This window comes from Calliphora vicina, chromosome 4 (assembly GCF_958450345.1).
Source record: "Calliphora vicina chromosome 4, idCalVici1.1, whole genome shotgun sequence".
Classification (NCBI taxonomy): Eukaryota; Metazoa; Arthropoda; class Insecta; order Diptera; family Calliphoridae; genus Calliphora; species Calliphora vicina.
Window position 1 is genome coordinate 25,815,633 of NC_088783.1, and position 11,842 is coordinate 25,827,474.

Below are 11,842 nucleotides of genomic sequence, written 5' to 3' on the forward strand. Positions count from 1 at the left end.
TATTGTGTTAAATAGTGTAAATTGATGGAGAATATAATTGTTAGTGGAGTTAATTATTAGTTAAGTTGTTTGTTTAGGAGTTGAGCATATTTAGAATCGAATAGTTACTATAAACGAATAAATGTCGTGTTTTTTCCAATACAACTAATTTAGAAACGCTTTGTTTGTACTGGAAGTATATGTAGTTAGTTTACGAAATATGTAGGTAAGTTGTTGTAGTAAATGAAAGAATATTAATGGGCTGCTTTGAAAACGTTATGTAGGTATGTACTTCAATGTAGTGGTGTAGATGAGTTGATGTGGAAAATATGTAGTTTTAATTTTAAGTAACAAAACATTATTCTTATTTATTTATAACAATTTATGGATACATCCGTTTTTCTATATATAGGAACCCCAGCCTATATACATCGATGCCAAATTATCAATATCTGTAGCTTCGTTTATAAGAAAATTAACTTGACCTTCAGTTGACAAAGGCATACTATTACCCAGAGTTCTTTTAACCTGAAATATTTAATAAAAATTATATTTTATCTTAAATTTCTTAAGTGTAAAAATACTCACATAACCCTGCAATCTTTCTTCTATACGTTTAACATCGGTAATGGCTTTTGGATCTGTTATTTCCAAGCCGGAAGGAGTTTTTCCCTTCAAACGATTTATGGCACCCAAATCATAAACAAATGGCCTTAACACCGACATTAAAGTTTTCGATTCATCCTTGAGCACACGCAAAGTAATTTCACAACATTTACGAAATAGTCCTTCCACACCCAAAGGTCCCATGGCGAATACCATGTTGTGTGTTAGACGAAAAGGTACAATTTCTGGATAAGCAAATGATTCACCTTGATTGAAGAGACAATTGAAATCGACATGTACAGCATCACCATTCGTTTCGTCGAAGAGTATGTTTTCGCCATGACGATCACCCAAACCCAATATATAACCGACCATAGACATTACAGCTATAGTTTTCACATAGGAACTTCTGGCTTGATACCATGTATGTGGCGAGGGAAACCGTTGTTTAAACCATTCTTGAAAGATGGGTGGATGTCGTGCCAGTAAGACGTCGGTGAACATAGCTCTCTTTTTTTCCATGGGATCTGTTTTTGGTAGAGCACATTGTCGTAGTGCTCGATCTGGTATGCCCAAGCCACGCAAGCGATACATGGACACGCAAATGCCTCTAAAGGAGTTAAGGTTGGGTAACCATTCAACCAAACCACATTCTTCATTGAAAGGTATGGCGGCATAGGTGCGTATGCGTAGACGGCGATGGCGGGCCTTTAGAATAATAAGAAAAATGTAATAATGATAACAGTAACAGTTTAAGTAAAAGTAGCATTTGACTCTTGTTGTTCATGCTCACCTTTGAATCCTGATGCAGAAACCGCTTAACTAAACCATTAAACTCCATTAAACGAAAATCTTTGCGCAAATCATCCTTCGGCTTGACCATAACATTGTACAAGACACCGTCACTACATTCAATCGTGATTTTCTTAGGCTTGGCAGCCGATCTTAACACCACAACCTCTTCACTAATGCCGCGCAAATAAACACAGCAACTTGGAAAGGGATTGCTAGGCACAGATGATGAATTTACTGTGGTATCTGGCGATGCAGATGTATTTAAATTCAAAGACTCTGCAGTCGAAGTGATGGGAAATGAAGGCTGCATGAATTTTTCAAAAGGCAACATTATTTTCGAAAAATTACTATCCTCAAAAAGCCTGGGCAGTTGACGCACCAAAGTACTCAATTCATAAGTGCGATCAAAGGTCACGTCTTTGTCGGTGAGCTCAATTAAACGCTCAGCCAACATATTAAAATCAGTGAGTAACTTTTGAAAGCCGGGTTTGTTGAGACGAGCATCGGTAAAGATGAGACGGCATCTTTTTATACGTGAATTGTGGCAGGATTTAAAGGTGGGCAATAGCATCCACAAGGATTGTTGGGGAAAATGTTCGATGAGTTTAATGAAAATATTTCTTAAATTATTAAAGACATCAGCAGAAGGATGACAGATGCGTGAAAGTAGCTGAGAGAAGGCGGTATAAAATATTGAAATGGGCAACATATTAACACAATTATTAATCATATCGTTCATTTTCTTGGCCAATTCTTGGAATAAATGAATCTTTGCCGCCTGGCCAGAGTCTGAGGTTTGATTGGAGTCGGTCATTGATACCAATTGTGAAGTGAAATCTAACCATATACTAAGCAAGCGCGGAAGAGACTGATACACATTGGCATAGCCGTATTTTAGGGATTTTGCATAGTGTAGCATTATGTCCAATAGTAAACGACAGCCATTTTCAGATTCCTTTTGCTCGCGGGTAAAAGAATCATAAATCTTTTCCATATACTGGGAATAGTGTACCAAATATTTTTCACTAGTGCGATTGCCAGTCACAGCTTCTTTAAAGTAACGTAAATTCAATTCAGAGCATATATTCATGGATTCAGCATTGTAGGAAGCTTGCAGAAATTTCGATTCAGCATAGAGGTGACGACTAGCAGTGTCCAGTTTTCGTAGATCACCTTCACATCTATTTTCCAAAACCTTAATGTTTTCCTCCAGCAACTTAAAACAATTACTTTGATTACCCTTTTGCCACAAAAGTTTGGCCTTTTCCAAAAACAGTGTAACCGGCTGATATTGTTCTGCCTTCATAATGGAGATTTGAGCTTGTTGTAAGCAACCAGCCTCACGATTCATATGTATGGTACGCAACCATAATTTCACCAAATGATCATTGATTCCATCATTAACTTTTGCTATGAGATTCTTTGCACAAGACAAGTCTTGTTGCATAATTCGTTGGGTTTCCAATAGCAAGTTTCGGCGGAAACAAAACACCGGCTCTAAAACACGTGCTATAGGCTGTAACACTTCTAAGCGAGCATCCCAATTTACAAAGAATTCTTGTACTTCTTTGAGGCATAGCTCAGTATTTTTGGCTTCTTGTCTTTCCATGTTATTGCCGGAGGTATACTTTTTCACTTGATTGATTAGTTCTTTATTATTCTCCAGCTCATTTAGAAGATGTAATCGTATGACTTCATCATAGGAATGTGTATAGGAATTGCCGGTGACCACAGAACATGATCTCATAGAGCTGACCACATTGGAGCGTATAACATCCAGTTGTTCTAGGAATGTTTCAAATGTTTGTTGTTGTGTATCGTTTGGTTGGCGGAAAAGCAAAAATGATTCAGCACATTGTATATTCCAGTTGGTTGTTTTACGCCTAACCACTGAATCTTCTAATAACTCCTGTAGTTCGTCGTAACGGCCTAAACGCCATAGCAATTCCGATTTGCATTCTTTGAAGTAGTCGTCAGTATATTGATCGGCTAACTTTTGCCAAAGACCATCGGTAATAAGTAGTGCAGTTTCGGGATTGTCCATACGTAAATAGCAATCAATCATACCTGAAATTATAGGTATTTTGTTTTTAATTTTTTAAGTTTAAATATTTGTTGGTAAGAAGTTTTTGGTGAATTTTTTTAGAGAAAATTTTTTACAGTGAAATTTTTTGGTAAAAATTATTTTTACTGAAAAAAAATTTAGGGAAATTTCAGAAATTTTAAAGTGAAAAATTTGTATCAAAAAAGAAAAAAATTTGTCTGTTTGTCGCAGTAAAAAAATGTTTGGTTGATACAGCTGTCGCTGAGCTCACAAACTTTAGTAGAGTGATACTCGGGTAGTAAACTAAAACATCTAACAAAATACCTTTAATATGATCCTGATTTATTTGATGATCGTCCTTCGACAACAATTGCTCATAACAGGTTATAGTCTCTTCGGGCTTATCGATCAAACGATTAACGAGAATTTCTTCTTCCAAAGAAAGATTTGATTTCTTCATATAAACTGCACCCTCTACCGAATCCGAATCCATTAATTTACCATGTATCTCGATAAGAAATGACAGTTGTTCTTGCAGTCGTACCGTGGATTGTTCTTCAATATATTCTTCCAGATACATTAAGGCTCTAGCGTACTCTCCCGAATTATAGTTGGCCTTTGATATTAAAGCTTTATTGAATTTCTTAATGAAACCTTGTATGTTCTTAAAACGATCATCGGTTTGGGTCAATTTACCACCCACCATATTGACTTTTTGCCATTCTCGTATCCATCTTTGCAAAAAATCCACTTGCTCTGAACATAATTTGGTGCATGTTTGTGTTAAAGTTTCAGAGGTTTCAAATTGTTCAGAATTGCCGGATTCTGATGGCATTTTTTCGGCAGAATATTTGCTAGATTTAAATTCTCTATAGCCGGAGACTTCCATTTCTTGTTGGGAGGTATTGTCCCGACTACAAAAGTTGAAAACGGCCATAAATTCTTCATAGATTTGCTGAACTTTCTCCGGAGGACACTCTTGTAGGGCATGTAGCAGAATGTAGGGGAAAAATATGGCCAACATATTAGTGTCTCTTTTAATGCTGGGCTTGTAGGAATTTAATAAATGTTTGGTTTCATCTGTTTGTACCATTTCTATAAGACGACAGGCCCAAGCAAATGACCAATCCTCATAGCTGCGACAAAGACTACTTTCAAACAAAGGATGCTCTGTTAATTTGCTTTCTCTTCTGGATCCAGTATAGCAAGAGTTGAGTAATGGCTCCATTACCTGTTGCATTCTTGTGGGTAGAGCATCCCAAACATTAAGCTTTTTATTTTCTTTGGGCGACACACCAAACACTGATAATGTTTCTTGTATGGCCAAAGAAAAGTTGTCCACATATTTTGTATCCTTTTGAAACTGATAGGCCTTACACAGTTCCATTAAGGCCATTTTAGCAAAATCATCGGTGTGTATGCTTAAAGAGATTTCGGCTGAATTCATAAAGGAAAAATTTGAAGACATATAACTGGGATCAATGGCACCCAGTTCGCCCAAACACTTGGCCGAGGCTAAATTCATATTACGGTCATCATGTCTGCAGCCTTTCATCAGTTCATCTACAATTTGTTCGATTAAGGGATCCACTGGTACCGTGTCCAAAATCATATTGTTTATTTCAGACCTATATTTGGCTATAAATGATCTCATATAATTTAAGCCATAAATGCGCACTTGCAGATTTTCATTACACACTTGTTTGTAGAGAAAACCCAATTTGTCGGCCACACCATTACGTTCTATATTTAAAATCTCTGTTTGCCGGGCCACATATTGCCTTATGTTCGGCTTGACTTCTGGCATGTCCTCCAAGAAATACAGATCCGGTATATAAACACCCAACAAACTATCGTTTTTCAATATCAAGTAGTCATATATATCATTAACCTCCTGGGTATTAGTAGCCATTAAAGGCTGCAACGAGGCCACTATACGACTAAGTGAAGGACCCAGTTCTTGTGTATTAACAATATGCAAGAATATATTCCATATTTTCAGGCAAATGTTTTGTAAATTACGATCATTGAGTGTTAAAACAAAACTTAACATGGCTATGATTTTGAAACGAAATTGTGTAACATTATTAGGACCAATTAAACGCATTATTTGTCCCAAACTATACAGAGTTTCTTCTTTTAGAGGTTTTTCGAAATTTGGTTCTGCCAAACAGGTTTGAAAGTAAGTTATAACACCCAGAAAACGATCTGTTATGAAACTGGCAAATTCGTGGGTGGGACTTTTAAGAGATTTATTTACAGCAGATGAACAGTTGGCACCAACCTCATTGGGGAGAAGACACTGAAATGCTTGCATGACAAAAGTGGGACTGCGATTGAAGTAAACAAGAAATTCCGAAACAGTTTGCTGGTTAGGATAAAAGAAAATTTTCATTTGTTTATACTTTAGCGACTATGTATTTTCAAATTATCTACCTTGACATCGGTATTCATTAATTTACTTAAACTGGCGCCAGTACATTTTCCAATAAATTCAATACAGGCATTGCCAATCTCTGAGTCTTCGGTTAAATAAATGTGAGTGTAAATACGAAGAAATGATACAACAAATAAATTTGGTACTGGTTTTCGCGTTATTTTCGATATACTGACAATAAGTCCTTTGCACAGAGGAGCCTTAACACAGTAGGGCAAAATCATAGTGACCAAGAGGCGATAGTATTTACAAATGAATTCCTGCACACAGGAAAAGCCAAGCATTTTGGTAAACTAAAGGAGAAAAATTAATAATAATGAGATTAGTTGCAGATGGGAAAAAATCCGCCAGCTTTTAAATCAAGTAAGAGCGCTATATTCGACTATGACTAATCTTATATACCCTTCACCAAGTATACTTTAAGATGAATATTAAAAACAATTTTTAATGAAAAAAAATGTTTTAAATGCAAAATCTGTTCTGTGTTCTGTGATAAACGTTTTATTTTATTCAGTGAAATTAAAAAAAAAAAAACAAACAAGTAAGAGAGCCATATTCGACTGTGCCGAATCTTATATACCCTTCACCAAATCATAAAACACAAATTTTGAAAAATTTTAAATTTTTTTCGAAATTGTTTTTTTAAAATTTTTTTAATTTATTAGTGAAAAAATTTATTAAATTTATTAAAAATTGGGTTAAAAAATATTTTTACGGATTTTGACCCATTGTAGGTCCAACTTTCTGTAAAAAAATCAGATTTTACAATAAATTTCATTTTTTGAAGACCTTCTATAGGTGTTAAAGGGATAAAAATTCCAAAAAAAATTTTAAAAATTCAAAAAAAAAATAATTCGAAAAAAAAATTAAATAAACTACTTTGGAAAAAATTGTTTACCTAAAAATATTTAAAATTTGTATTTTGAAGTATAATTAGGTGAAGGGTACATAAGATTCGGCACAGCAGAATATAGCTCCTTTGCTTGTTATCCTTTTATTAAATGAAAACTTTTTTACAAGTGAAACAAATTTCAAACTGAAACTTTAACTATTTACTAAACAATTTTCGAAATTCACTTACCGCCTTTAATGATCTGGTCATTCGCACCCCTTTTGTTAGATAAACATAAATCATGAGCTTGACAATTAAATTCAAAGCATCTCTTTTATACCAATTCCACAGCTGAATAGGCTGGACATTATAAGCACTGCACATTTCGCAACCTATTAGTATGGCCTCATGCACCACCTTCGATTCGGAATGCAGAAGATAAAAGAATGTCATTTTAAAGAAATGAAAAAGCCAATGTTCCGTAAGTAAACCACTTTGGGTGCTGCAACCAATAATCTCCAAAATTATGCGTTGATGTTGAGAAGTTTGAGAAGACGTTAAGGATTCTACTACTTTGCGTAAAACAGCAGCCGAATGTTGATGAATAAATTCCGGTTCATTTCGTATGAATTCCGCCAATACCGAGGATACTGTTGGCATATACAGTTTTGTCATATCCGTTATGGAAAATATAGATTTAAGGCATTCTTCTGAAGTGATATGACAATAGGCCAGATGATTGTTTATGAGATGTAATTCTTTATTTATAAAAAGTTGTTGTATCAGTAGTAATTTCATGTCGGTAGGTAGTCTTTGATTAGTTGTGACTATAGAGGACACATTTTCAACAGAGATAATATTCATTTGCTTTTCCAAAAAATCTTTTAGTTTTTGTGATGCTGGCAAATAGTTGAAACATTTTAAACATAAAACTTCAATTTCTAGTAACTGTGTACAATTTACTTCACAAATACTCTTAGAAAAAGGAAATTTCTTTATTAGCACCACTTCTTTTGATTCAGCATTAAAGCAGCTTAACAATTTTAGCAAATTTGTATAGACCTCTTCAATTTTTAGATTGGCTACAAGGAATTCTTTCATTACAAACTCCATGGTGAGCCATTGCTTGGCCACAAAATTGGGCAGGCAGGCGGTAAATTTTAATATTAAATTATCTTGTTCTTTGTTGGACAAAAATATTTGCTTGCCTACAGTCTTTAAAGAGTTTTTGATATTGTTGATAACACTTTCGTTTTTCAAATTATCTACAAAACATAACATATCCAAGGTGAGTTCCAAATTAGTGGAATCATATTTAAGAAATTTCATGGGATTAAAATTCTTTATAGGTTTCAAAACAATTTCTAATAATTTAGCTTGTATTTGAGACGGCAATTGTGTCACTATAATGCTGGACTGTAGTAAAAAGCTAGCTATTATTATTTCACCCATTTCAGTAGTCGACACTCGGCTGGAATGATTAAGTTTTGAGCACCACAAATCTAAAGGTTTTAGCCATTTATCAAATCGTACAGTATTTGTTGGTAGTTTGAATTGTATTATTTCTATAAACTGTTGTATAGTATCCACATTTTTTGCCTCCTGCAATTGTTGTTGATGCTGATTTAAATGTTCCCATAGTTTTAAACTATTTAAACATTCTTTGGCTAATTCAAATTGTGAAATATTCCATGCTTCCAATTTAAAAAATTCCAACACTTTTAATTCAATAAACTTAAAATATTGGTCCAGTTTGTTGGTTTCTTTATTGTTTTGCAAGTAGGCTGGCAAAAGGCGCAAAACAAAAGGATAATCTTCCACTACACGCCAAAAAAGATTATAAAACTTTCCTTGGTGATCTTTGATCATAGTTGAGGAATTAATTAATTGAAACATTAATTCTACCAGCATTTTAAAAACGTCAATCAAGTTATGGACATGTTGTCCTGTACGAAAACGTTGCCATTGATGAATTTCATAAATGTACTCCATTAACAGAAAGCAGTGACGTATGAGTACATCTTTTTGTTCAACTTGATGTTGTAAACTCTTTAATATTCTCAAAAAACTGCAAGATTCTTCTACAAACTCGCCTAACGTATCCAAGGCAAAACAATTATTATTCAACCAAATGGGCATATAATTCCACATCATTGTTAAGGCGCTTAGACTAAGCTCATAAAGGTACTGTAGGTTGGTGTTTAGCGTGGGCACCTTTTCAAAGACTCTACCCAAATATTGCAAACAATATAGTTTTGTAGAAAATTCGCATTCCTTTAAAGCTTTCAGCACTGTCAGTAGGGAACTTTCAAATGTTAAGGAGTAGTTGGTGTAACCCACAAATAGGCCATGATGTAAAACTTGCAATAATGCCTGCACATAATCATCGACATCGTCTATGTCAACTTCGATGGGCGGAAAGCTAAAATTTGGATCAATTTCTTTTAAGCAGTCATCGGTGGAAGTGAATGCTGTTATTTTAAGTAGCTGACTTTCAACTTCCTCTTGACAAGAGAGATCCACTTTTGAATATTCCTCACATAATTGATCTATGGCTGAAATGTAGGCCTTTATTAAGGTTTCAAATAAAACGCCTCGATTAATCAAGCATGAATTCAATAATTTACGCTGAACTTTTAGATTCTTTTCGTGAATTCTACAATGAAAACAGAGAAATGTTGTAAGATATTATAAGAGCCAACGACACTAGCACTTATCAATATAAATTTATTACAAATGGTTAATATAGATGCATTTAACAAATATAAACTTTCAACCAAATTTAGGTGACGTTACCGGCTTAACCCTAAAATTATTAATATGCACCCACCCTACTTACTCATAATCCTGATCAGTTTCAACTTTCAAGGACTTTACTAGTTTGTTCACCAGCCACAATATGAAAGTGTCTTGGAAACGATTGGTGCTCTCCTTCACGGAATATCTTATTAAACTGGGTTCTTTGCACAAGATATCATCGACAAAAACAAACACATCATTGAGTTCAGTTTCATTGCGATTTACCAAGTTGTACAACAGTTTCCACATATCCTTGCGACGATCCGTCATTGTGTTAAACACTTTTTACACACTTGTAATATCAATTTTCAATTAAATTATATTCATTTCACATTATTTACACAATCTTGCACTTTTTGATGCAAAACGCGCGCGATAACATAAATAACTGATTAAAACAGGGTCGTTATCAATGAAAGAGCAAATAAATTGCAAAATGGTGCCAAGTTTAATATAGTTCTTATGAGAAATCAGGGATGGAAAATTAAATTTATGTTAGGTATTAAAATAATACTCAAATAATACCTTTTTCACCGGAACCAATTAGAAAATATTGTTATATATACACATTTTTTTCTATAGAAACACAAAAATGTTTGTACATAATTGTTTCTAAAGAGAAAAACGGTTATACACAAATTCTTCTATAGAAAAACCTGAAATTTCATGATTTTTCGTGAAGAAAAAATTAAAATTCAATGTAGTGAACAATTTGGAACTTATATACTTAGATCGAAATGAAAATTAATCAATTAATGGATGACTTTTACTAAATAAATTCCGAAATTCTTAAAAACAATTTTGTTTTTTCATAAAAGCGGCTGCTTTGGTGTAATTTACCGTGCGATATCTTATTTTTATTTATTATTATACTATTATAACTGAGCCCAATGATAGAAAAATATAATAGTATAAATAAAGATAAATAACTGTATCAATTTAGTTATAGTTAATAAAAATAATAAAAATTTAACTTTCAAAGGTATTAGAAGAAATTCAAACGTTTTAAATAAATTTTATGAATATTTAGATATACATATCTGAAATTTAGCTTAAAAATTAAACAGTAGGTAGTATGATAGTGATCAGTAGTGATACGTCACGATAAAAATTCGGCGAAAAATTAAAAAAATAACATAAATAAAAGTTTTTGTAGATATTGTCAAGTACAATATAAAATTCGAGGTTGTCATAATAGAATAACGACAAAAAAGGTACATTTGACTTATGAATATAATGTAATCCAATGTAAGTTTTTATTTAATCGATAAAGAATTTAATTCTAGATCGAATATAAAACCGATAACTTTCGAATTCACGAGACCAATGACTTTTTCTGTCGTTTTCAAGACCGACAACGATTGGATTCTATGACAAACCCGATTATTTGAAATTCGGATAAGAACTGATTTTTTTGAATTCTTAAAGCAGAATAATATGTATCCATTTTCGATGTAAAACGAAATGTAAAAAATCTGTGCGAATCTGTGTTAATATCAACAAGTGAGAAAAAAAGTAATGCCAAGTTTCAGAATGTTCTAATTAGAAATAGTGATGGTAAATGACAATATAAATCGATTATTTTAATAATTGCTGCAGATGAATTTCATATAACTTTCACGTTATTTTTTTTAGAGGCTGATTTATAAAACACGTCTTGACAAGCCATTATTATAAACACAAATTTGTTCATGTCCTTCTGTGTGGATTTGAACCACTCAGCGAACAATTTCTTTCCCACACATGAATTTGTCGCGTTTGGATATTTATTGTCACTGTTATCTTCCTGCCCACACTACAAATTCAATACAATTGATGGCTTGTCAACACGGAGGGTAATTTTCTTCGATTTGAATGACAACAGAATTAAACATATTCCGGTTTGTCACATAACTTGTAGGAAAGTGAAAACATTCAACTACAAAAACTTCACATGCCTTAAGGCTCAACTTAAATTTTTTAGAATACAAAGCTTATGAAATAAATATTTATTTGTCACTCATACCCCCAGTAACACGAAGTCTGGTTATGTTTTAACTAATAGTTATACTGACAGTTTTCATACAAAAATAATTTTAACCGACTGTATAACTATTAGTTAAGGCATAACCAGGCTTCGTGTTAATGGGGGTTAAATGTAAAATATTTAAATTTTTTAAATTTTTTACCTTTTTAATTTTAATCTGTGATATACCTGATTATTAAATTGAAAAAATTCACACAAAAATATTTGAACATATAAAGCGGTAAAAAATTTTATATTATTTCAAAGTAAAAAAATAAAATCGATATACATACATACATACATATTTTCAAACAAATTTAAAGTTGCTCCATAATTGTTTTAAGG

The 11,842-nt window shown here is 33.1% G+C and overlaps 1 protein-coding gene across 1 annotated transcript; it reads right to left on the bottom strand.

Moving 5' to 3' along the window:
• Nucleotides 1-314: 314 nt before the first annotated feature.
• mei-41 (meiotic 41) lies at nucleotides 315-9,837 on the bottom strand. The gene is made up of 7 exons (XM_065506724.1): nucleotides 9,533-9,837; nucleotides 6,943-9,349; nucleotides 5,861-6,154; nucleotides 3,749-5,792; nucleotides 1,379-3,447; nucleotides 568-1,293; nucleotides 315-507 (listed from the first exon to the last, which is right to left on the bottom strand). The coding sequence occupies exons 1-7, from the start codon at nucleotides 9,760-9,762 to the stop codon at nucleotides 382-384; spliced, it is 7,896 nt and encodes a 2,631-aa protein (XP_065362796.1). The 5' UTR covers nucleotides 9,763-9,837; the 3' UTR covers nucleotides 315-381.
• Between the last annotated feature and the right edge of the window lie 2,005 nt (nucleotides 9,838-11,842).